The sequence below is a fragment of the Equus quagga genome, chromosome 1 (assembly GCF_021613505.1).
Source record: "Equus quagga isolate Etosha38 chromosome 1, UCLA_HA_Equagga_1.0, whole genome shotgun sequence".
Classification (NCBI taxonomy): domain Eukaryota; kingdom Metazoa; phylum Chordata; class Mammalia; order Perissodactyla; family Equidae; genus Equus; species Equus quagga.
The window spans coordinates 95,654,588-95,681,484 of record NC_060267.1 but is presented as its reverse complement, the minus strand read 5'-3'; the positions used below and the strand labels follow the sequence as shown (position 1 = coordinate 95,681,484).

Sequence of the window (26,897 nt, the reverse complement as noted above, 5' to 3'; positions counted from 1 at the left end):
CTGACCCTTTGTGCCGGAGGACAAAGGGCTCGGGCGGTCCTGCTGACACTGCACCGTCCGCCCGGAACAGGACAAAGCAGGGAGAGGAGGCTGAGGCTCAGAATGAACGGGCTGATGCAGAGGTTCTGATGCCTCAGCCCGTTTCTGTCGGAGGCTGCAAGGGCAGGAGGCCGGCTGAAGGACGAGGCCGGAGGGGGCAGAGCACAGGCTGGCAGGTGCCCAGCTCCCATCTTCCTGGAAAACCGGGAGGGGGCTGGGCTGGGCGGCCCATCCCAGAGGAATTTGGTGGGACCTTCCTCCCAACAACCCCCTCCCCACAGGCCTCAGCTGTCCCGGCTGCTGAGGGGGTTCGGGGCTCAGCTGGGAGGGGGCATTTGGAGGCCACGATGGTGCTTTGAGGCCTTCACGTGTGCAGCCCGTGGCCCAGAGGTTGGATGTCTCCACCAACCCAGGCGAGTGACCTGGAAATACACTGCGCCCAGTGGCCTTGAGACCCCGGCTGGTAAGGGGTTTGCATGGGGCAGAGGTGACTCTGGTGAGCCGGGCTGGGGTGGCAGGGAGTGGCTCTGAAAACAACACCGGAAGCAGAAGTTGACAGATGTGCTCACCCTGGTGGCTGGAGCTGGGCTTGGCAGCGGGGTGGGGACAGGCACTCCCAGGGCTCCTGGCCAGGCCTGGGGCCAGGCTCCTTCGGCATTCCTGGGGGGAAGTGTGATGTGGGCCCTGCAGGAGGGGAGGGCTCAGGGCGGCCCTAATCCAGCGTAACCACTGTTGTGGAGGTTCCCAGTGCAGAAGGCCTGTTTGGAAACCACCGCCACCCATTTTAGACTCTGTGTCTGCGCCATGCTAGCCGTGCCTGCAGGGCACCCCCTTCTGGGGACATCCCATGAAGCAGTTTGATGGACCCCGCTCTTGGGGAGGTGCCATAAACAGGAGAGAAAATAAACCCACCTCCTAGTGGGGGCAGAGCAGCTACAAGGCCAAGAAAGGCAGAGAGGGAGGGGTCGGGGGGGGAGCACTTTTAGAAGCAGGTCAGAGGTGGCCCTCTGGACGAGACCCTCACAGGACAGAAGGAAGTGAGGAGCCCACCATGCAGGCATCTGGGCGTGGGAAGCGCGTGCGAAGGCCAGAGACCTGACCCGCATCTGAAGGACACATGGATGCAAAGCCTGGCCCGCCCGCCCGCCAGGGTCCAGTGGGGCTCAGAAACGTCCTTGTGGACAAAGCAGAGGAGCAAAGGGGGCAATGGCTGCCAGGCCTGCATCTGAGAACCCCAGCCCGGGGCCGGGGTTTCAGAGATGGCTGGGAGCTGGAGTGGACTGGCCTGGTCCCAGGGGCTCTCAGTTGGGCCTGGTGACCTGCCCCGCCCATTGCAATTCTCCCTCCATCCATCTGGGGGCAGACCTGGCCCAGGAGGAGGTGGCAGGGGAGGAAAGGGAGGCAGCTGCACAGCTGGTGGGTGGCAGGCAGGTGAGCCCCCGGAAGCATCTCTCCTAGTTCACAGACAATAAAGAGTGCCCTGCCCCCACCCTATCAATCAGAATTCCGGGCTGGGCCCTCCCCCAGGCACGTGACTCCCAGGACATCCTGTCCACCAGCCCCTTCCCTTGTGAGGGACAGGAAGAGGAGGAGTGGGAGGTAGTGGGCCAGAAGCCTGGGCATGGCCCCTTACCTTACCCGGGGCTCCTGGGACAGTTCATTGTCACCTCCCCCCAGCTTCTCAATGTCTCCCCCCACCCCACCAGCCCAGCAAAGCACAGGCAACGTGGGTTTGAACTGACTTTATTATTCTGTAAATGTGAATTTTACAAAGCGCTTTACAATTAACGATCACATCCTTTTGTTTGTACATAACGGATTTCCACCCTTCGACTCGGCTCTGAGCGCGCTAGAAGCCCTCGGTTTCCCGGTTGCTGGCGGACGTTTCTGTTGTTCGAGTTATTGATACGGTGTCAGCCGTGGCTGAAAAGCAACAGTCTTGACTCTGCCAAGTAGCAGCATTGAGGGAGCGTGAGGACGCAGGAAGAACAAAGGTTCCTCCTTCTTCGAAAGGAAAAAAAGCGAGCATCTTCTGTGGCTGAAATGGAACTCAGTGGTTTGGGAGACAACTCTCCTTTATGCAGCACAGGAACAATTTGCGTATTCATTTTATAACAGTCGTGAGTTACAGCACTACTGACGGCTCAGCAGACTTCACAACAACCGTCTCCTTTTTTTAAAAGTCTCTTTTCCCCAAACATTCCGTCCAAAGGATGAATGGTCTATTTGCACCCAGTGCCATCCAAATGTTCAAGTCAAAAATATTTATACATTTTATACTTAGTTCTTTTTTTTTTTGTCTGCTAAAAATAGTATTGCAAGTTTGGCTTCTTTTGACATAAAAATTACAATCATGTGCAAAACGCTACAATGAAGCGATTGATCAGAATTCAAGCAGGTTGTCCAATCTGAATGCGTTAGATTCTGCATAATTTTCCTTTTCATTTTTTTCAAAGAAACAAAACAAACAAACAAACAAACAAACAAAAACCAAAAACCTTTGCCGTGTTAGAAACATTGTGTGCCTCCGGCGGGTGACACCCTGGGAGCGGCTGGCTGACACAGTGACGGATGGATGCAGCAGCCGAGTCTGCAACAGTAGTTACAGCTCAAGGCAGCTACGAACTCTCAATCTGCTCTGGGATTGACTGCTGGAGAGGCAAGCAGAGCTTTCCTCAGAGTTGGCAGTTGGTTAATGGGCCATAGGCCTTTTTCCGCTTGCAGCAAGGTATTTCCATAAAAATAACCCGTCTGAGGGGAATCTAAGCAGTAAGCAGCTGGGGCCGGCTGTGAAATGGGGACCGGTCAGGCTCCCTGGCCTCCCTGGCCCCACCTCTGCCTTCCTCCCAGCTCTAGACGCAGATGCCGGAGAATGAGTTTTCACAGAGAAATTAACCCAGGCTCCTGCAGCCCCGGCCCAGCACCACGATGGCCGGGTGGGGGCTGCAGGCTGTGCACCCGGAGGTCTCTCCCCGCGGCCTCTCGTCCACAGCTGCATCCACATTCAGGGGCAAATAAGACAACCAAGTCAAATGCAAAGTGAAGCAACCACAGAGAACTCTGGGCGACACCAGACACAGTGCAGAACACAAGACAGAATTCAAGTACCGAGGCACGCCGGCTGGGCGGGCGGGGCCGCCCCAGCTCACAGTATCTGTCACATCTCCCGGTCCCTTCTCCTGGACCTTTTGCACTCTGTCCCAGCTGCCTCCTGGGGCACATCCCGTCCCGCCAGGGAGGGCAGGAGAGGGCAGAGCGGCGGCCGGACGCCAGGCCAGCCGCCCCCATCAGCTCCGACGCGGTCCAGTCCCTTCTCTCCTCCTGCAAAAGGCGCTGCTATAACTTAGCTCTCTAATAGACTCTATGTAGTATATGCGTATTGCTAATAGTCAAGCTCAGGAATAAAGGTGCAGACATCTCATAAATACTGAGTGGCTCGTCTCTCGGTCTACGGGGTCAGGGTGAGTCGGGATCACGCTTGCGGGACAGGAATTAGTCGTCTTGTAAACAGAGGAGGGGAGGGTCCGGTTTTCTTAATGGGTTTTCCTTGGGAAAAATGATCAAAAGATGCTAAGGCACTCTGGAAGGCCCCTCCGAGCCCAGGCCCACCGCCGCCCACCCCGCGGAACATTCTGGACGCGGAGGGAGCGCCCCAGCAGATACAATCATCAGCCATGCCCGTCTGCAAACGCTCCCGACCACGTCCACCGCGGGACATTAGTGCAAAACGCTCGGCCCGGCCCGCCCGGGGCCCAGGCAGAGCTCAGAACCCATTCACATTGAATTATTATTAAAGTTTCACCCACAGCTCTTGCCTTCCTTACCCAGGACAATGAAACAGACGGCGGTTATAAACAATCGAGGGACAGAGGTCGCGGGACATTGTGCTAGCCTGAGCAGCGGTCAGGCCTTCTCTGTGCGGCCACCGCCTCCTCCGCCAGGCCAGCTGCACCCCCGATCCCAGCGAGGGGAGGGGGAACCGTGCCCACTTTGGAGTGGAAGAGACAGAGGGAGAGAGAGCCAGCCCTGCTGTGGACAGCAAGGACGGGTGGCCCTCTCCTGAAGGTCCCCAGGGATGGTCAAATTAAAGTGCAAATTGGGGTGGGGGCAGGGAGCAGATGAAGGGAAACTCAGAGAGGAGATGGGTGGGGTCAGCCTCCCCGCCAGAACCTCCCCCACACCACGGCCCCCTCCCAATTCCAGGAGGACCCGGTCCTGGTCCCTAGTGGGCTGTGGGGCCCCGGCTGTGTGAGCTCCAGCCCCACCTGGGCTGAGATGGGAGGGAAGAGGCAGGGAGAGGCCAGCTCTGGGCCACATGGTTGGTTGGAGGCCCGAGCAGGAGCTGGAGACCTGAGCCCTTCAGGCCCAGGACCCTAGGGCTTGGACCTCCCTACACTGGGACAGGGAGGGGCGGGTACCGGGGCCAAGATTAGCCCGCACGGGCCCACCTTGAGTCCCCCCACTCCTTTCCGGAAGCCATCAGATCCTTCTGGAGGGCAGGCACATGCTTGGCCCGGCTGGAGGAGGCCAGGGAGGCCGAGTGCCATCTGGGAGGCAGCCGCCACCCCATCGGAGGTCTCTCCCACACAGCGAAGGGCAGCGGTCAGCAGGAACGAGAGCCCGAGAGGGAAGGGCCTAAGCACCCCCAGGCTGCCCCACACTGGGCCCCGCGGGAGGCCCTGCAGCTGGCAGGAGGCCCTGCAGCTGGCGGAGGCTCAGCTTTGTGGGGCATGGGTGGGGCTGAGCCACACCTGCCGGGCCCTGTGCGCACAGGGTGGAGGGGCTCGCTCAGCACTAGGGACAAAGGGAAGCAGCAACAGCTCCCTCAAGCCTGGGAGTGGAGGCGGTGTCTCTGACCACGCCTGGGGCTGCCTGGGACTCGGGAGCAAGGCAGCCCCTGGACGAGCAGCCACTTTGGACAACCTGTGCCCCTCTCCCCAAAAACCAGCAACTAAACTTCAGAGTAAGCATACCAGCCTCAAACACAACGACAACCTCCGTGGCCCTTCCTTCCTGCCCCAGCCATGCAGTCCAGAACCTCCCCACCTGCGGCTGCTCCTGCCAGCCCCATGCTAACCGGCCCAGCTCAGTCCTGCGACCACGGCCCCCCACCCGCAGTCTCAGAGGTGCATCCCGAGGGCTTGGAGCACAATTCGGGGGGGCCCGCACCAAGGGAGCCCCCCAGGCCAGCTCTCACGTGGCCTCTGTCTCCACCAGTCACACAACCTGCTGCACTCCCCTGGGACCCCCACCCCCAACAGGAGGTGAGTGAGACCTGACAGGGGTGGGGGACATGGTATACAGATGATGCACCCCCAAGCCACAGTGGGTTGGGGGGCAGGGACACCCCATCCTCCCTAATTTTTTGCTCTTTTGGGTCTGAAAGTTTCCAAACCATATATGAAATAGATCTGAATTAAGACGAAAACATAAACAGACAGAATCCCAGCGTGGCTGAGGGCTGCACCGGGGGCGGCCTCACCCCACAGACGGCGGGTGGCCAGGTGGGGGCCAGCGGGTACTCAGGGCTGGTGGCCCAAGAGCTGCGGGTGGTGGGCAGACCCCAAGGCTGTGGGGCAGAGCACAGGTACAGCCAAGAACACTTTCTGCAGCCAGTGACTGGCAAGGCCCATAGCTGGGCCCTCACCATGCCCCCTGCACATGCTCTCACACACACACACACACACACACACACACACACCCACACCCCACACGCATGGTGGACCCGGCAGGCCTGACCCCCAAGTCTCAGGAAGAAGGAAAAACAAGAGGTGTTTGGCCCTTGGGTGCCCAGCCCTGGCCCGTGGCCCCAGCGGGGTGGGCAGAGTCCTGGTGGGCAAGGAACGGTGTCACATGCCCCTACTCTGCCGGCCTCAGGCTTCGTCCCCTGGGGCAGAGGGAGCAGGAAGGACAAGGGGTGTGGGCAGAGGGGGGCACCAGGGCCTCTCGCCCCTGCCCCCCCAGAAGGGGCAGGCGACAAAACTCTCGAGTATCAAAAACAGCCCTGGGACCTCTCGCACAGGGTCGCAGGGGCCTAACCGTTTACAGTATAATGAATGCATTTGTCTCCTTCATCAACTTTAAATACAAGCAGAATAAAAATCACATTTTGTTCAGGCAACAGTAGCAGTTCAGTAGGTAAGTGGCTTGATCACATTTGTCGTATTAGTAACGCATGCAAGCAGCTCTAGTACCGGTCCCTTGAGCGTCTCCTGGCCTCTACAAGGTCCCCGCGTAGGAGCCCTCTTGTCTCCTGGCCGCCGGCGTCGCGGGCCGGCTGGAGCTGGCGCTGCCCTGCTCGAAGGGCTGCCCAGGGCTCTGGCCATCGGCGGGCAGCGGCTCGGGCGCGGCCACCTCCTGGATGACCGAGCCGGCCCCATCCGCCTCCTCGCTGGCCTCGAAGGCGGGGTTGGCGGCGCCCAGGTCGACATTCACGGCATCAGTTCTCAGGGCCACAATGGTGGCGGCGTCCCCGCGGCGCTCGGCATAGATACGCTGCTCGAACACCTGTGCCGCAGCGGGCGGGAACTCGGGGTCGAGGGGCACGCCGGCGGCCGAGGAGCCCATGACCGTGCGGTACATCTCCACGCCCTCGGGCAGCATGGACTTGATCTTGGGCAGCCAGCGCTTTCGGACCCGGCGGGCATTGGTGCACATGTCCGCGGCGATCACATTCATCTCACTCTCCTTGAAGCTGGGTGCGAAGTTCTGACAGTACACTGCAAGGACAGGGCATGGCGAGGCGGGCGTGAGGGTGGTCCCCCCTGCCCCCCGCCCAGCAGCAATTCCACCACTGCTGACCCCGAACCTCCCGAGGGGCCAGGGAACCAGGACACCCTGGACAAACCCGGGGTCACAGCACCATACGCCAGACTAGCCACTCCTGGGCCAGTGGGGACAGGGACACTGGCTGGCCTCCAGGGACTATCCATCCTACTCCCCACTGACAGAGGAGACCACATGGCCACCCAGGCCTCTCCTGGCCTCAGCTTGAACAGACCAGAGGTCCCCCTCTCACCACTGTCACGGACTCACCGCCAGGCTCTTCTGGGACAGTCTCTGGCTGGAACATTCAGGGGAGGGACATCAGCGTGGCTGTGGCTCCAGTGTGAGCACAGGGCCCGGGGGTCTGACGCCTCCTTGAGCACTGGCTGGCTGTGTGGCCTTGGGCAAGCCCCTTAGCACCTCTGGGCCTCACTTTCCCTCTCTGTCTCACCCACCCAGATCTGAGGGCCTGATAGATATCCCCGCCCTGGCCGGAGTGGGTGTCAGGGCAGGGCGCTGGGCTCAAGCAGCCCTGGGCGGCTGCCCACTGTGAGGCTAGGGCCTCTCCAGGCCTGACATAGGCTCCTCCTCACAGGCTGGACAAGGAGTGAGGAAGGAGCCGGTCAATACTTCTCCTCGTCCCCGTCCTCAGCCCAACTTGGCGAGCAGCAATGGGCGTCATGGTCATCATCATTAATAATAGAAACCCTCTGCTTTCTCCACCCGGAGCCATGAGACCCAGCTCTCCGACCAGCAGGAAACCTGGAGGCAGGTCCCCCAGGGCGAGCCCCCCGCACCACGAGCCCTGCTACGGGGCAGCATCAGCAACTCCCTCCCAGCATCTTCCCGGAACCCCCACTGGCACACCAGGCTTTGGGACTGTAATTACTGACTGCAAAGGCCCCTCAGCTCTAAAACAGAATTAGGCTCACAAGAGATGTTTTTTAAGAAGGGAAATAAGACACAGTTCCGTGTGCCGATGGCTACAGGAGGACGTGCTCTGGTGCAGTCGGGCCCATGCTGGGCACCGGTGGGCTTCTTCCGAGTCTGGGGGTGCGAGGATGGGGGTGGCGGTCTGCCACGGAGATGGACCGGGCTCTACCCCCACGCGCCCAGCAGCGGGAGGCAGAAGCCGGCGGAGCAGATGGCAAAGGCTCAAAATAACCTCAAAATGTAAATAAGGGGTTTTGTTCCAAAAGGAAAATTAGATCTATTTCACATATTAAAATAGTTTCGCAGCTGAATTCATCACGCCTGGAAACCTACCAAGAGCGTTAGCACCTCGAGACCTGGCTTCTGAGAGCCGCTCTTCTCTCTCTCCCCTTGACCCCGCAGCCTGGCGCCAGGGGCAGAAGCTCCTGGAGACGCCCCGCCCTGGAGACCCCAGCCCCTCTTACATTTCACAGCGTTCAGGACTCGGCTGTCCAGAGGCTTGCGGCTGGGGTCACTGGTGGACGAACGGATGCCCGTGCCACAGCTGTTGGCCAGCGTGTTCCTGGTGGAGGATGGGAAGGAGGCAGAGTGAGGCTGCCGGCCGGGGGTGACCCGCGGGAATGGGCCTCCCCTGCCCACACGCCAGGACAGAGGAGCGGAAAGCCCACCGGGCAGGGAGGCCACCCGCCTCACCCTGGACTGTGTTTATCTCCCAGGGCTGGGGTGCAGTGGTGGTGAACGGGCCCCACCGCCCTCCGAGGGGCAGGAGGAAGGAAAGTGCCCTGGGTGATCTGGGTGGGGCGCTCCACCGCAGGGAAGGGGCTCCTGTGACCCACCCACGAAGCTGAGCCAGTGGGGTTCTTCACTCTATGGGGGAGCGAGGGGGGCGTCCACAAGCCTTCCTGGAAACGCCAGGAGAGCCCGGCCCTCCCTAGACACAGGTCCTGTCCAGGGGGACTCGCCCCCTTCCTGGGGACTGGACAGGCCTCGGGCCGACCCTGTGGGCTGAAGTCAGGAAGGCGTGGGGCCTCAAGACCGGACGGCTCACCGCTGATGCAGACTCTAGAAGCTTCCGCACCGCTGAGGGCCCTACCTGTCAAAGAAGGTGGCAAGGAGCCGCCGCAGCAGGACCTTGTGCTTCACCCCAGCGCAGAGGTGGCAGTTCATCAGCTGGCCGCGCGTGATGTAGACCCCGGAGCCTGCAGCCGCCAGATGTGAGAGTGAGGCCCTGGGCTTCGCCCCCCAAAACCCAGGGCCGTGAGCTTCCCGGGGGCTGTCGGGCCAGAACAGGCATCCGGTGGGGGCGAGGGGTGCCAGAAAGGATGGGAGCAGCGCAAAGTCTTCCCGACGTAGAGCGGGACCCCGGGACGTGCCAGGGCCACCTCCCAGGCCCCCATCCAAGCCTGGGACCCCACAGGGCTGGGGGTTGTGGCTCCAGGCCTTCTCTGCTGTGCTGAGGCCCCGTCACCAGGAGGAAGCAGCCACGGTCACATGCTTCAAAGGGCTGTCCCCAAACTACCCTTCCAGCCTCAAGGGAATTCCCTCGCTCGGTTTGGGAAACACTCGATCTTGTCTTTTGGTCCCTTCCCCAAATACCAAGGGATGGGGAGCTGGAACTACGGAGGCCTGGCTGGGGCTTCCCCTGGCCAGCACTGCCCTCCTCCAGGTGCGCTGGGAAGAGCCAGCCCAGGGCAGAGTGTAACCAGCAAGCCTGCATGGTAGCCTGGCAAGGCCAGGGGGCCCCACCAGGCCCCGGTGAACAAGGACTGAGCCGGCTGCAGGCTCAGACTCGCCAGGAGCAGGGGGAGGCCTCCTGACACTGCATGTTGCCAATGGAAAAGGAGCTGACGCAACAGTCAGATGGTGCCCAACTTCGGAGAAGAAATGGTGTGAAAGCCACTGAAGGGAATGTGCCAATGCCCCAGGTCTCGGAGGGCTCTGGGGAACCTCCACGGGCTCATTTGGGCCTTTCTCCACGGTCTATTTTTACAGAACATGTGCTGAATCTTACTGGGGAAAGACAAGGACAAGGCCAGCTCCTTTCCTGGGGTCAGGGTTCCTATCTGTGGGACCCCTGTCTCGGCAGCCTCCGGGCTGGCTCTGCCCCTGTAAAGGCTGCCACTCAGGCTTCAGGGAGGCCCTCCCTGCTGGCAGCTTTGGTTAAATAAGCGCATGGTTGATCCTGGAGGGAGACCACCACCTCCATCATCTGGTCACTGTGGTCTGCAGTCCCCACCCATGACATGCAGGGCATCTCTGAGGTCCCCATGTGCACCCATTGCACGTCTGCAGAGCCGCACACCTAACAGCAGAGCAGGCCACCCCCAGCCATACAGCTGGACAGCCCCTCGTTGTAGGGAGATCTGTAAAGGGGGCCTGGGGCCCAGTGGGGCGTGGCAACCTGACATCCGGCTGTGGGCCAGGCCAGGGAAGGCGGCTAGCCCTTCCTTCAAGGCCTCCCCTGGGAATGAGCGCATCTGGTGAGCCCCTCAGCCTGGGAACCCACCCCCAGGCCCCAGCCTGGCTCTTGCCATCCATCACAGGCTGACACTGGCCCTCTCTGAGCAAAACTGCCCACAACAGTGACGGCCTGTAGGTGGCTCAGGGCACTGCCCACCGGGCCCCTACCCAGCCTGGCCTGGCCAGACCAGCCACCACCAGCTGGCTGCTGTCCTGCCGGCTGAAAGGTGAGGCCACCCACCTGCACCCAGCTCTGAAGCCGCCCTCTGCAGTGGGGGTTCCCAACAGAGGGGACAGCTCGGGCAGAATCCACGATGCTGTCCAGGGTGTGGCGGCTGGGAGCGCCAGATAGCAGCAGGGGCTCAGCGGCTCACGAAGCAACTGCTCAGAGCACTGAGCAGGAGGATAGGGGTCTGGGTCCTGGCCAGCCCGTGACTGGGACGCCCTTGGAGAACCAAGGGAAGGGGCTCCTGGAGAAAGGCTCCAGGTCCAGCAGCCAGGATGCTGGCACCATTGCTTTTCACCCTCCAAGGAACGGCCTTACAGACCCACGAGGAGCTGTGGGGCTGAATGCATCGCAACGCCCATAAGATAAATATTTCTCACAAAGGCACCCGGCCCTAATGGGCTTTTGGACTCAATTGTGCTGTTTTCACAGAATATCATTTCTGTGAGCTGCCGTTCGGAACCTCCGGTCATTATCCCAGATGCTGCAAGTGGACACTCGGCGCTGGGGCGGGTGAGGGAGCCTAGTGAACTAGGTTCGACTTGGTTTCATCTGCAACTTAAACTAAAACACAATCATGATCGCAGCCCCACCAATCAGAGGCACGACCAGCCCAGGGGATTCAATTAAAATGCTAAATTAATTCAATTGAATAACTCCTCTTAATGACACATTCTTCTAAAAGGAAATTAGAGGAAATTTAAGATGTTCTATCTTTTTTTGACTGATTGGTGATGAGTACATTGTTCATAGCTCTAAAGAAAAAAATAAACGCAAAGCATCTGCATACAATAGACGGGGTGGGGAGCCAGCCTCACCTGCCACCAGCTCCAGCTTCTCACCGGGGTCCCCCTCGGAGTACAGCTTGGGGTGGCAGCGGTACCCGATCTGGCTGATGAGGCTGGCGGGCAGAGCCACCAGGTCGCGGCGGATGAGGACACAGGAGCGGCTCTCCAGCGGCACAGGCTCTGGCTTCTCTTGCACTGTGGGCACAGAACCCACCGGGTTAGGGCGTCCCCAGGGAGCCAGGGGCAGGGATGGAGAGGGGAGGACATCCTTCCGGCCCACCCAGGCAGCAGTCAGACCTGCTCTGCCCTCCTCGTCCTCCCTGCCCACCTGGTCCTGCCTCTGCAGGGAGGACCAGAGCGAACAAAGGAGCAGAGGAAGGCAGACGAGGGACACCCACCCAGGTCCAGGCCGCTCAGGGCCCTGCAGGCACCAAGCAGAGGCCTGCAGGTCAGGTAGGAAGGAGGGCTTGGGGCGGAGGGGCGGACAGGAAAGAGAGCAGCCTGTGGAATGGAGATGGAGAGCAGGCGGGGGGAGGGGCAACTTCTGCTGACGGAGTGGAAGCTGGGAGAAAGCAGGCCCCAGACTGTCCCCCAGCCTGCTTCTCATAGCACGGCCTCCACAGGTGGGGGGACGTGGCCCCCCGTGAGTGGGCACCTCCCCAGAGGCCGAACCATGTAGGCCTGGCCGGGCAGCAGCTCCATAAATATTTGCCAGCAGTGAAGCCAGGCGGTGGCAGAGCCGGCAGGGCAGACATGGTGTCTCCGCCGGCTGGCTCCAGCCCTTCGTGCCGTCTGGGAATGCTCCTGACAAACCACTGCTCGGGGGACAGTCAGGGACCCCTCAGCATGCCAGACCTGCAGCTGCAATGAGGACAGGGGTGGAGGAGGAAGTGAGGCCCCCTCTGCCGTCCCCACCTGCACCACAGGCCAGACATCAAGCAGACGACTGCCTGGCCCTCTTGATCGCCCACCCGGGCCGGGCCTGGCCTGGCCACAGGCCTCTGGCACGTCTCTTGCAGCTGGCATAGGGCTCCCCGCAGGGCTCAGAGAGGCGGTGGGGCACTTGCTGGGTGTCCATCACGGCCACTGCTGTGCCAGGTGCCAGAAGGCACAGGGGAGTGCCGAGAGGAGTGTGGGCCTGCCCATTGCCCTCAGAGTGCCCGCCAGGGGACTCAGCAGGCAGCCAGGCCAGGAGGGGGCAGACACCACATGCAGGCTCCCACAGTGGAGAGCACCCGGCCAAGCTGTGCACCCCCAAGTCCTGCCCTGCTCCTCCCCCATGTCCCTGTGACCCTCCGCATCTTCCCACGGGCACTGGCAGCCCTGCAGCCCCCCACGCCCCCCTCCCCACAGGGTCAGCAGGGGCAGCTTCCCCAGCCTCCCCCTTCAGGGTGCACGCAGCACCAGTCTAGCACTCCTTGCCCTGCCCAGACAGAGGGGAGGACAGGGCCCTGCCGCCCGCATCCCCGTGCCCCCAGCACATACGCAATTCTGGATCACCGCCCCCCCTGCCCCAGGGCGGTCTGCCCTCAGCAAGTTGTCATCATTGAGAAATCACAGCTGCTCGGGGGTCTCCCCTTGCACACCTGGCTGAGTAGCCAGGCCTGCAGGTAAAGGCCGGAGGGCCCGTCCCTCCTCACCCACCCGGAAACAAGGGCAGGCTCTACCTGTGGGAAAGTCCCTCAGGCTGCACAGATGGACGCTCAGGGTGGGGTCTTCCTTGCCAAGGACAGTGGTTTTCCTCAGCAGCCTTAGTGGACATTGGGCAGGCAGGAGCGGGTGGCTTACAGAAACTTCCGGAATTCAGATAGACACCCAGAGGGCAGGGCTGGGCTTAACCTGCTCCTCCAGCTGGCCAGCTGTCCCCTTTGCACTGTGACATCCCCTCAGGGGTCACCGGAAAATTCAGCAGAGGCACCTGAGCCTGGGGAGGCCAGGCGTGGCAGGCCACATGGGGTGAGGCTGCGGTAAAGGGGCTTCAGCAGGGGGCGGGCAGACCCTGCCCTCACGCGCCTCAGACCCCCAGAACCTGGAGTAGCCTGAGCATGAATGAGCCCCAAATTGTCTTCACACCAAGCTCCCGTGGGGGAGGGGGAGGGAAAGGGGACCCCCTGGAAGGCCAGCATCCAAAACCCCCAGGAGAGTCCCCCAGGAGAAGGCAGGATGGTGGTTCCAGTCCTGAGGTCAGGGTCGGGGTGCAGAGCCCCCCTGCTGCTCTGGACCTGCCCCTCAACCGAGTCTGGAATCGCCCACTCTGGAGTCACCCAAATCTCCATCAGGGACCCCCAGGACACCCCTCCACCCTGTCCCCTTGGGGCTCAGCCCCTTTCCGGGGAGACACTGCCAGTCAGCACAGGATGAGGCCGGCACACTGTGCCTTCAGTCTGGCCACAGCCAAATCCCAGGGTGAGGGAGGGAGTTTTCCCAAGTGAGCAGCCCCGTGGTCGGGGCCACCGCACGGACCCGGGCAGTAGTCAGCGGTGGCCACTGGGCGGGGGCGGGGGTTGGGGGGTGAGCGGCATTTCCCAGCAGGCGAATTTGGGGAACGCGGGCAGGGGCAGATCAGCAGAGAGCAAGGAGAATCTTCCAAACCTGGAGTACCCGGGGGCTCGGGAGCACAGGAAAAACAAGCCAGATGATATTTTAAAACATAATTACCCGCCCTCGCCCCCCAGCCGGCTGGGATTACACCCTCAGACGCGGGAGCGCCAACGCTGGCGCCGTGGCATTTACATAAAGAGCGCTCACCAGCAGAAATCATCTCCATCCACAACTCTGCGTCCCTCGAGGTTTCTCTAAACAGAAGTCGTTTGCGCTGCGCAGGCCGCCCCCCCTACCCCACTCCCCCGCCCCAGCCTGGCCCCCAAGAGCCAGAGACTGTCAGAACCTGGGCAACCAGGAGGGCCTCTTCCATTCCTGCTTTGTCACGTGCCGGGTGCCGCACCAGCTAAAAAGACCCCCATTTGGAAAGGTGCCCTGAATTTCTTCACACCCCGCATCCCTTCCCTGGGCCCCAAGTTACCCACCGAGGCCTGGGGCTGAGCTCCAAGGGCTCCCCCTTCCAGGGGAAAGGCGGGGGGTGGGGTGCCCGAGGTACAACCAGCTTCTGGAAATCTGGGAGAGCTCATCACAGGGCACAGAGACGGGGCTGCTCGCCAGTCCCTGGTGGGCTCTGGACGGGTCACTCCAGAGCCTGGTCTCGAGGGGGCTGGGGGCTCTTTGGTGAGCTGTGGGCAGGGGCGTGGCAGCCTGCAGAGACCCTGCAGATCACACCCAGGTGCCCTGAGCACCAGGGACTCGCTGGCCTCTTGCTGCCACCGGCCACCGTGGAAGGGCTGCCACCTTCACCAGCTCCGGCACTGCTGTCACCAGCAGCAACTGTGGTTTCCAGGACCGAGGGCTCCAAATATCTTGGCACGGTGAAATTTGGAGAAGTACGCAAGAGAGCTATCAGCTGTTCGTATGACAGGTGAGTGACTGTTCTCCACGTAGGAAACGTGAGTCACGGTCAGAAAGGTCACGATGGAAAGATCCGGAACAGTAGCTAATCTGGAGGCAGCAGCAACCAAGGAGGCGAAGTTGCCCTCAGACCACACCGGCCGAAGAAAACCCAACCGTGGACTCTTCTGGGGCTCCGACTGGGGATCCAGAAGGGCCCTGGTGTGCCTTCAAGGCCCCGCAGCTCCCTCCCTCGGTGACCCTGCACGAACCCAACCAACAAGACCGTTTCATGGGGACAGAGTTTCAGTCTGGGAAGATGAGAAAGTCCTGGAGGTGGATGGCAGCTAATGCCACTGAACCGTGCACTTAAAAATGGTTATAAAGGTAAATTTTATTTTACGTACATTCTACCAAAATAAAAAATTTTTTTAAAAGAATGAAAGGAAGAAGGAGCAGGCGACATGGGGCTGGAAGGAAACCAGGAGGGTTGTGCTGCCTCAGCCCCCAAACTTTCCCAACCTCCCAGGGCTCAACGACTCAGAACCTGGACCCTCTCCCCAGGGAAAACCCGCCAAGGCCCCGGCCCACAGGACACTGCCAAGTCAGGAGGCCCCAAATGGCGAACCCCATTCCCGTTCCTAGAGGCACAGTGTGTCTCCGGGAATCGCCCGGGTGAGACCCTGGAGCAGAACAGGCAGCCGCCGCCCTCGGGAGCCCCCACAATGAGAGCGGCCACCCGTAGGACGGCGCCACCCTGGTCACCTCACGGGGCAGCCCTGCTGAGGGCGGGGAAGGGGGGACAGAGACGTGATGTCCACTCCAGAAAAAGATGTGCCATTTGTTAAACAGGTGGCAGAATAAGAAAATGAACCCTCGCCCTAATTACATAGAAAAAGAGAACTTAAAACCAAATGGAAAGAAAAGTGCTGAGTCACACTATCTGACGGACTTGCCCTAAGCTGTCGTGACGGAGCCTGTGGGCACAGGCCACGGAGACACAGTGTCCGGCCAGCGACAGACCCGCAAACACGCCCGGGGGATCCGGGACAAAGGGGCACACGCCACTCCGGGGAGGAAGCGACAGCCTGTAGGACACAGGGTGCCGAGTAACCAGTCGTACCCAGGAAAACCCAAACCCAAACCCCTGGGTCTGAACCACACACCTCATGCAAACATGAACAAAAATGGCTCGCAGACCTAAGTGTAAAACAAAATGTAAGCTTTTAGAAGAAAATCTTTGGGATCTTGGGTTCAGACTCCAAAAGCACAACCCGTAAAATTGATAAACTGGACTTCATCAAAATGAAAACCTCCTGTCTGCGAGATGAAAAGACAAGCTGCCTGCAGACGGGGAAGAGGTTCGCAAACACATATGTGACGGAGGATTCGGATCGAAAATCTAGGGAGCACTCTCAAAACTTGACAGAAAGAAAACGAGCAACGCAATTTTAAAAACGGGCAAAAGATCGGAACAGACATTTCACCAGACAATATACCGATGGCAAATTAGCACCTGAAAAGACGCTCAACATCATCAGGCATTAGAAAAATGGAAAGTCAACCACGACCTATCAGAATGGCTAAGCTGGAAACCCTGAGCATCCCCAGGGCTGGCGAGGATGCGGAGCAACCGGAACGCTCGTCCGCAGCTGGTGAGAACGCAGAGCGGCGCGGGCGCCCGGCAGAACCACCCAGAAGCGCCTTATAAAGTTACCCTTAGCACACGACCCACCAATTCCACTTCTGGGTATTTTCCTGGGAGAAATGAGCAATGAAGATTGTGTCCACATGGAAACCTGGACCAGAATGTTTACATCGGCTCTGCTGACAAAGGCCCCAAAGGTCCCGATAGGTGAGCAAAGTTCCACCCACCCACAGGACGGGTCAGTACTCAGCACTGACAAGGAACGAATTATTGACACACAACTCGGATGAGCGTCAGATCCGTTCTGCCGAATGGCAGGAGGCAGTCTCAAACGGCGCCATCCTGCGTGATTCCACTTGTGCGACACTCTCCACAAGACAAAACTACGGGGACAGAAAACAGAGCAGGGGCTGCGCCTGGGTTTGGGGTGGGGTGGGTGACTGTTGGGGGCAGCATGGGGAAATCTTGGTGGGGTGATGGTTCTGTACAGTGAACACTCAGGCCGCACAACCCCTGCACCCAGGCGGCCTCCGCTCACACAGACATGTCCCGGGTGGGCAACCGCGCCCAGCCCTGCAGCCGCCAGCTCAGCGCCAACCTGACTGGCAGTTTCAAAAGGACCACACGCATGAAGGACATCCGTCCATTCAACACAACCATGTCAGCATCCTGGGAACAGAGCAGGTGGCACTTCCTGCAGACGCGCTCAGTCAGGCCCAGGGAGGGGTGGGACGGGGGAGGCACCAGAGACTGGGGGTGTCCGGGGTCATCATTCTGTCTTTTATGTGCCAGCATAACCATGACACACCACTGACTGTAAGACGCATCCCATTGGATGGATGTTAAACGTGGGGACACAACGCATTTAGAACCAATGTATACGGTATGTTGGATACAAAATAACACAACTCTGGCAGGGCAAGCCAGGAAGAAAGAATAAAGGTGAAAACAGAAACACGAGGCCCAGAGTTGGGTGGCCTGGCCTGGCCTCCTGGGAGCCAGGACAGAAGGGGACACTGGGTGGGCCCCTCGGGTCCTCCTGCTCAGGAAGGTACAGGCGCAGCTGCTGGGGAGATGGGGGGTCGTGAGAGAGCAAACTCTGGACACACCCCCGAGGGAATTCCCCCCAGTGCAATCCAGCCCCCAGACCCCAGCTGTGCCCTGACCCCTCTGGGTTGTGGCTTGGAACACCTGAAACGCCCTCTGGGCATCTCCCCATCCAACCCCACCTGCTCCAACGACAGCCACTGCTGCCTCTGCCACACCCGCCACACATGCCATACCCGCCACACCCACTGCCTGGCTGCTGCCCCTCCTAGACCCAGTGGGTTCTGCTGTTGTCACCTCCTGCCCCCAAGTCTGGTCCTGGGGAACCCCAATAGTCCTCCGACTATCTCCCAACCCTCCCAGAGCAATCCCAGCAGCTATTCTTTGTTCTTGGTGAAGAAGACTAGCCCTGAGCTAAGATCTGTGCCCATCTTCCTCTATGTTGTGTGTGGGACACTGCCACAGTGCGGCTTGATGAGTGGTGTGTAGGTCTGCAATCGGGACCCAAACTCATGAACTGTGGGCCACCAAAGCGGAGCTCTCAAACTTCACCACCATGCCGCCAGGCCAGCCCCCAGCAGCTGTTCTTACTGTCAACCTGACCACATCCCTCTTCCGCTCTCCATCCTTCCATCAATTCCTCGGACTCGTCCAGCACTGTCCTCACGACACACCCCGCCTCCCTGTCTACCTGTGGACAGGCTGAACAGATCACAGTCCCCCACAACAAGTGACACCAGTGGCTCTGCAAACGCCAGCAGGGCTCCGCGTGCACTGGGAGCGTGTTCGTGAAAACGCAGGCACGTGCACGCTCTGTACGAGAAGAGACACCCAGGCCGCGAGGCCGACAGCAAGTGTCTCTGGGGGACGGGGCAGAGGACCGCACGGGAGAATGACTTCCCGCTGTGTGATCGTTTCACACTCTCTTAGAGAATGAGCAGACAGTAGCTACACAAAAATAAATGCATTTAACTTGTAAAATACCCCAGAGATGCCCACCGTGGCCACGAGGGAGCAGTAATATCGGACCAAGCCCCTCGTCGAGAACAACTCTAAAAGCTGCGTTACAAGCCAAGGTGCCCGGACTTGAGGGCCAGGCCCCTGAGGAGAGGGAGCGGCCACTGTGCAGCTGAGCGGAGGTAGTGGCAGGCCCTGAGGGGGACAGACTGGAGGGGCTCGGCCTGGGAACTGGCATTCTGGGTGCGATTTCCCAACTTTCCTACGATGTATCTGCTGACCACTAAGAAGCAGCAGATTCAGAAAAACTGCCAACAAACTAAAAAAAATTAAGTCGGGAATCTGGTGTCTCACGTATGGGCTGGACAAACATTGGAGTTCGGGGCCCATCCTGGAGGGGGCATTTGGGGGACACCTGGGCTTTTAGCCCAGACCCAGAAACAGCTACAGACCAGGAGCACCCGCCTGACTCACGCCAGGGGGCCGTGGCACCGCGTGACAAAACGTGATGCGCCTCACGCAGACTCTACGTCAGTTCCCAGACCCTCTTCGGAATAACACTGTTTAGAGCTTCCAAAATGTTTTCATACAATGTCCAGCATTCAACAAAAAATTACCAGGGATATGAGAAAACAGAACCAAATTATAAAAGCTGTAAGTTGACAAAAAGACAGATCAGACGCATAGGTAATCCATAACAGCCAACAGGCACACCACCTTCCAGCCCACTGCTCTTCCTATGTGCCACCAATGTAGGTAACGAGATGGAGAATTTCACCAGAAAACCAGGATCGATAAAAAGGATCAAATCCTAGAAAAAGGACTGGCTGAAGAGGAAATTAAACAGAGCCGACGAGAAGATTTGTGAACCGGAAAATAACTCAATACAAAATATCCAGATGGAAGCAGAAAAGGAAAAAAGTGGAAAAGTCAGAAAACAGAATAAAAGTCACAGGGAATCTGTGGGACGTGGGGGAAGCACAGCGCCCGGGTGTGGGAGCCCAGGAGAACAGGGCGCGTGTGGAAGCTGGGGCGACTGCGATGCCCCACAACTGATCAGAGACATGGAGCCTTGTGCAGGTAAGAGCCCAGAGCAGCAGGAGAGGGGAGCAGCAGGAGAGGGGGAGCAGCAGGAGAGGGGGAGCAGCAGGAGAGGGGGAGCAGCAGGAGAGGGGGAGCAGGAAGAAATGAAGAGCCCTGGAAAAAATAAACGTGCAGATAAATATGAACACGATTATTTAAGACAACGACAACAGAGGCTGGTGGAGATGCAAATGTCCACACAGCTAAAAGAGTCGCAGCAACTGGAGGAGGGGCAGATGGCCAAGGTGACGAAGGCCTTCGTGGGGGGGGGCTCTCGGTCAAGGAAAATCAGGGCAGGACGGCTGCTGACGTCCCCAACCCTGCAGAGAAGAGTACAGACGTCCAACAGACGAAGGAGGGAAGTAAACAGACCGAGAGAAGGGGGAAAAGAGAGACACACAGACGATCAGAGGGGAGAATGGAAAACTGCCTGTACGATGGTCTGAAACCCGAAGATATCAGTAATTACATGAAAGGGAAGTGGACTAAACACTCCAGTTAAAAATTAACGTCTATTAAGACTGGACCAAAAAAAAAACAAACCTAAGAGACAGCCTTAAACAAAAGGACAAAGAGATTGACAGTAAAAGATGGCAAAGCTGTACCACATTACCCCCAACAGAAGGAAGTGGAGCAGCTGTGCTACTGCGAGACCACGCACACATTATAGTGTCCAGGAGAGAATGTCACAATGGTCAGGGGGCCGATGCAACCGGAAGAGAAAACAAGCCTGGGATGAACACGCACCTCGTAACCACAGCAGAACTACGAGAGGAACGGAGAAATCTAGAACCAAGAGTGGAGACTGCCAGGCACCAGCTCTCATGGCACCCGCTGAACTCGCTCCCAGCCGGGGGGACCCCAGGAAGGGTCTCTCGCCCTTCCTCTTGGGGTTCTTCCTCGGTTCGGTGTCGTGACTTTGAAAGGAGACCAAAGTTGAGCGTTCAACAGCACAAGCTTTATTCAGTGGCCCACAAATGAAGACGTGGTTTCCCGCCAGCTAAGGAGGCGTGTGAGGCTGGTTCTGCGCAGGGCTGTGGTTAATGTCCCAGGGGTCGGCGGGCCGGGTAACATTGAGCCAACAAAGGAAGACAAAGACATCTCTGAACCAGGAAGCAGTATCTGACTTAACTTTCAGTACGGTGGATTAGGCTGAATGATGCGATTTCTTTCAGTGCACACGGAACATAACGCTGGGGGCACGAGGTGAGTCTCGGTGAATCTCAGGGCAAGGACGTGGTCTGAGTCAGTCTACGACCACAGGGACTTAAGTTAGAAACTGTAACAAAAAGATGACCAGAAAACCCAAAACACATTGGGAAATTAAGCAACATATAACGACATGACCCAAGGGTCACGGAAAAAAAAAAATCACAATGCTTTAGAAAATATTTGAATGGAATGACGATGAAAATACAAGATATCAGAATGTGCTGTTGGACAGAGTCAAGCAGAGCGGACCAGGAAACGGACAGCCCTCGGTGCACGGATTTCAAAAGCCTGAGAAATCAATGATCTAAAGATTTATCTCGAAAACTAGGAAAAGAAGAGCAAGTTAAACTCAAAGGAAGTAGACGTAACTTGAAATTAAAACATATGTAAGCATAGAGAAAAAATCCAAAAGTTGGTTCTTTGAAGAGACTAATATGATGGAAAATCTCTGGCAAGTCTGAATGAAGAAATCTTAGGAACAAATTCGTGCCAATGAATCTGAAAAGTAGATGAAGCCTGCAACCTTCTTTAGAAACACAACTTACCAACACGGACATGGGGAGAAATAGCAATCTGAGTCTGTCCTGCAGCCGGTAAAGACAACAAATCTAAATGAGCTTTTCGGGCAAGGAACGCCCAACTGCAAGGGCTTCACCTGTGAATTTTTTCGAACATCTTAGAAACAAACAGCACAATCTTATAGACACGCTTCCAGATCACTTTAAAAAAGAAACAGGGAAATAATTATCAATTCATTTTATTTGATAGCAAAATGAGTCAGGATCTTAGAGGAAAACCAGAGGGCACACTCTCTCTCGTCGACATGGTGGCAAAAACTCTAAAAATAACGTTAGCCAACGAGGAAAGCCGGGCTCGTCTGCAGCTGGCGGCCTCTCACGAAGCAGACCTAACCCCCCAGCTTTCCCCGCTGTCTCCAGGCCCCGGATCACAACTGCCCCCTCTCTGACGTGGGTTTAGGGTCCCTGCACCAGTGCCCACACTGTGTGTGCTGGGGGGGGGGGGGGGGGGGCGGCACTTACCAGGTGTCCCAGTGCTCAGACCTGGAGCTCAGGACAGCGGGGGTGGGGCACCCTGCAGAGCCCCTGCAGTCTGCGCTCAGGGCCTGGCCAGAGGGGATGGCTCCCCTCAATTTAGCAAACTGCTGGACACCTGGCCTTCCACTTGCCTTTCCTCGGAGACGAACACAGAGAAGGGCCTCACATCTCAGGAGAGGAACCCAAAGAAGGGCTGAAAAAATTAGGGAGTTGAATCCAGAAGTCTGTAAAGAGGATGCTCTATGCCACAGCCAGGTTGAACGGAGGCCAGGAATGAAAGGTTTTTTTACTATTTGAAAAAGCAACCAATGTAATCTAGAACATTAACAGAGCAGAAGAGGAAAACTATACACCCATTTCAATATCAAGAGCAAAAGCCCCGGTTAAAATTCAACACTTACTTACGAAAAAAAAACCTGAAAAACTCTTAACCTAGGAAAAGAAAGGAATTTCCTCAATCTGACAAAGTGTGCCACAAAAAGCTTGGAGAAAATATCCTCCTCAAAGACGACACATTGAAAGCTTTTCCTGAGTTTGGAAACGAGATGGATGGACAGGAAGCCCTGGCCAGCACAGTCAGGCAAGAAAGGAAATAAAAAGGTTAAGAATAGAAATAAATAAAATCGTCATTGTTAGCAGAGGACAGGATTGTATACAGACAGCGTCCAGAAGAATCTGCAGGGACACCCTTAGAATAAATGTGTTTAATGAGGGGGCCAGATTTTTCTAAATAATCCAATTTGCGTCTACGTACTAGCAACACAATAAAAAAAAAGAAACTTAAACACCACGTAAATTAAAACAAGAAATGAATTTCTAGGAATTAATCTGAAAAAAAAAAAGAGCTGAGAACAACAAAAATATTCCCAAGAAAAATTGAAAAAGATGTAAATAAAAGGAGCCATACACCCAGTGCGGTGAGGGAATCAGCTCGCCCCAGGGGGGCCAGCAGTCACTGAAGCGTCAAAGCCTCTAGTCAGAGAACAGCAGAGCCAGAATCCTGACGCTGGAGGACACACACAGACACAGAAGAGAGGAAGGCTGGAGAACCCTAGGTGTTGAATTCGATTTGGGGACATCAGTACGAACCGATGATTTTCCAGATATTTAAATTCCCAGCTCTGGCTGCCAAATGGGTATAAAAACAACGACACCCCAGTAGCAATAAGCAAACCGGGCACGGAGATGCTGGTTTCTAAATACCACTCCCCACTCAAAGGAAGTCAGCTGACTCCAGGGCTGGGAACAGAGAGTGTAAGATGAACCTGGAATATTCTGCTGAACAAGACAATATGAAAAATGCTTAAATAAAAACCCTATACTAACACTAAATAAATAATAGCAGTAAATGAAGGAATCAAACAAAGAAGGAGGATGTGGGGAAGCTCTTCCCTACAAACGACAGCCAACTAAGAAGCATGGGAGTCATGGAGCTAGAAATCACCATCTCACAACCATCAGAGCAGTAATCGATCCAGGCAAGCATCGTCAATAAATACGAAAAGTGAGGACGCGGAGTCTCTTCACCTGGCAGAGGCCCCCATCCCGGCTGCCCCCCCGCAACCATATGATCAGATGCAACATCACCAGCGCCGAGCCACTGTGGCACCGTGTGCCTCCTGACACGACACACCGAGAAGGACGCGGCATCACTTCCACGGAATCTGGCTGGAATGCACAACCTGAACCCGATCATGAGACAAAATCTGACAAAACCAAACAGAGGGACATTCTGCAAAATAACTGAACCGTGCTCTTCAAAAAGGAGGGTGTCATGAGGGATTAAGGCTGAGAAACCATTCCAGAATAAAGGGACGAAAGAAAATAACCACAAATGCAACGTGTGATTCTGATTTGAATGCAACAGCGTTGCTGGAAAGGACAACATTGAGACGACTGGCGAAACAGAAACATGCTCTGTGGATCATCTAACAGCACTGAGTCGAAATGAATTTCCGGAGTTTTGAACACTGTATTGTGCTTATGTAAGAGAATGTCCTTGTTTGTAAGAAATGCTCAGTATTTGGGGGGCAAAGAAGCATATATCTGCAACCCGCTGTCAAATGTTTCAGGAAAAAACCCTACACATTTTAAAAGAAAAAGAATAAAGCAAGTGTGGCAAATTCTTACCACTCAGTGAGTGAAGGGTACACAGGAGTACTTTGTACCTATCTTGAAACATTTCTGTAAATTTAAAATGATTTCAAATCAAAGTGTTTGCTTTTTTTAAAAGAACACACAGAAGAACATCGCAACGATCTTGAGGTGAAGGAAGATTTCTTTAAATAACATAGAAAAACTGCTACTGATACAGAGAAAAAGTTAATCAACTCTACTCCATTGAAGTTACACTAATAAAATGAAAAGGCAAGTTGCAGAGTGGGAGAAGCTATTTATGACACACATATCTGACCAAACAGGCCTATTCAGAGCACACAGAGCTCACGAAAAGTCGTAAGCAAAGGACAAGTCCTTCCACAAAAGTGTGGGACAACAGATTCACATAGGCTTCGCAAAGGAGGCTGTCCCCACGACGGTCACCACGGAATTCAACTGAACTCCACTGTGAGACTCAGGACCACAAGCTGCAGGCGCTCAACAAAGGAACACTGACAAGGTCCCGCATCTATTAAACAATTAATAGATAAGTGAAGAACCACAAAAAGGCAATGGATCCTCAGGAAGAGAAAAACCAGTCAGCAGAAACGATTCAAGAAATGACAAAGAGGAAAGCATCAGCAAAGGCTTTGAACCAGCTGTAAAACATGAACAGAACTTAAAAAAAAAAAAAGGCACCCAATGAGCAGAGAAATGGAAAGTATAATGGGGACAAAATGGAACTGCAGAGATGAGTGAACATGAAGAAACAGCGAAATAGAAACAGAAACTAATCCAGGGCCGGCCCGGTGGCACAGCAGTTAAGTTCGTACGTTCCGCTTCTCGGCAGCCCAGGGTTCGCCGGTTCAGATCCTGGGTGCTGACATGGCACCGCTTGGCACAAGTCATGCTGTGGCAGCATCCCACATATAAAGTAGAGGCAGATGGGCATGGATGTTAGCTTGGGGCCAGTCTTCCTCAGCAAGAAGAAGAGGATTAGCAGTAGTTAGCTCAGGGCTAATCTTCCTCGGAAAAACAGAGAAGAAAAGAAAAGAAACTAATCTGAAGCCTAGACAGGAAAAAAGCTAAAAATTAACAAATGAAAAGCTTTGGCAACCCCAGGGACAAAAACATGTTTAAGTGGAGCTCTGGGCGGAGGGGCATAAAGATATTTGAAGGAATAACTGTATAAGCATGGACGTCCAAAAGCTCAACGAGCCCTAAGCAGAATAAACACAGAGAGAACCACACGGAGGCACATCATAACGGAATCGCTGAAAACTGGAGACAGAAGCAGCTTGAATTGAAAAGACCCACACACACAGAGCGACACGGAGGAGAGAGACTGCCATTCCCGCGGGAAAAAGTGCAGGTCAGGACACAGGACAACAACACCTGCTGAGCGAAACACAACCTCAACCTCGAATTCTAAACCAGCAAACATCCTTCAAAAATGGAGGCAACAGGCTTAACAACAAAAAAACAAACAACCTGATCAAAAAACGGGCAGAGGACATGAACAGACATTTCTCAAAAGAAGATATAAATATGGCCAATAGGCACATGAAAAGATGTTCATCATCGCTAATCATCAGGGAAATGCAAATCAAAACTACACTAAGATATCACCTTACACCCGTTAGATTGGCAAAAACATCCAAAACCAAGAGCGACAAATGTTGGAGAGGTTGTGGAGAAAGAGGAACCCTCATACACTGTTGGTGGGAATGCAAACTGGTACAGCCACTATGGAGATATCTCAAAAAGTTAAAAATAGAAATACCCTATGACCCAGCCATCCCATTACTGGGTATCTATCCTAAGAACCTGAAATCAGAAATCCCAAGAGTCCCATGCACCCCTATGTTCATCGCAGCATTATTCACAATAGCCAAGACGTGGAACCAACCTACATGCCCAGAAACTAATGATTGGATAAAGAAGATGTGGTATATATACACAATGGAATACTACTCAGCCATAAAAAAGGACAAAATTGGCCCATTCGCAGCAACGTGGATGGACCTCGAGGGTATTATGTTAAGTGAAATAAGCCAGTCAGAGAAAGACGAACTCTATATGACTCCACTCATAGGTGGAAGTTAATATATTGAGAAGGAGATCTGATCGGTGGTTACCAGGGAAAAGGGGGGTGGGGGGAGGGCACAAAGGGGGAAGTGGTGTACCCACAACATGACTAACAAAAATGTACAACTGAAATCTCACAAGGTTGTAATCTATCATAATATTAATAAAAAAAAAAAACAAAAAAAAATACCACTGAAAGAAAAAAAAAATGACGGCAACAACTGTACAATGAAAACGGATCAATTTTACTTACATAAATTACTTCAATAAGGCAGATTTTTTAAAAAGGTGATATAAAGAGGGGTCAGCCTGGTGGTATAGTGGTTAAGTTCATGCACTCTGCTTGGTGGTCCAGGGTTCGCAGGTTTGGATCCTGGGCACAGACCTAGCACCACTCATCAAGCCACACTGAGGCAGCGTCCCACATACAAAACAGAGGAAGATTGGCACAGAGGTTGGCTCAGCAACAATCTTCCCCAAGCAAAAAGAGGAAGATTGGCAACAGATGTTAGCTCAGGGCCAATCTCCCTCTCAAAAAAATAAGTAAATAACAAAAAATGAAAAGTGATATAAAGACCTTTTCATAATTTTCCAGAATTCATTACTAGTCCATCACTAGGATGAAGAAAAGTTAAGGGAAATTCAAGCAGAAGGAAAATGATACCAGGTGGAAACTCCAATCAATAGAGTGTGAAGAACTGGAGAAGGTAAAAATGGGGGTAAACAGAAAACTTTTCTTCATATTCTAATTTCTTATTCTAATTCTAATTTCATATTCTAATTCTAAATTTCTTCAAAAGAAAATTGGACATCCACGTGGAAAAAAAGTTAGAACCTCGACCCCTACCTCACACCTTACACAAAAAATAACTCACAATGGGCCGTGGACTAACCACAAAACCCAAAGCCGTAACACATCTAGAAGCAAACAGGAAAAAATCCTTGTCATCCTGTTAGGCAAAGACTTAAATACAACATGAAAAGCATGATCTCTATTATCGGGAAACCACTGACCGTTCAACTTTCATCAAAATTCATAAATGTCTGTGAAAGACACTATC

General features: G+C 55.4%; 1 protein-coding gene across 5 annotated transcripts in view; it reads right to left on the bottom strand.

The window, feature by feature from the left end:
* Nucleotides 1–1,766: 1,766 nt before the first annotated feature.
* Nucleotides 1,767–26,897, bottom strand: part of NACC2 (NACC family member 2) — a 76,558-nt gene continuing 51,427 nt past the window's right edge. For all 5 annotated transcript variants that reach the window (XM_046664746.1, XM_046664754.1, XM_046664723.1 and 2 more), the window contains 4 exons: nucleotides 11,242–11,406; nucleotides 8,831–8,936; nucleotides 8,202–8,299; nucleotides 1,767–6,758 (listed from right to left, as the gene is read on the bottom strand). In XM_046664746.1, the coding sequence (XP_046520702.1) occupies nucleotides 6,259–6,758; nucleotides 8,202–8,299; nucleotides 8,831–8,936; nucleotides 11,242–11,406 (869 nt within the window). In that variant the 3' untranslated portion in view covers nucleotides 1,767–6,258. The remainder of the gene's footprint in view (nucleotides 6,759–8,201; nucleotides 8,300–8,830; nucleotides 8,937–11,241; nucleotides 11,407–26,897) is intronic.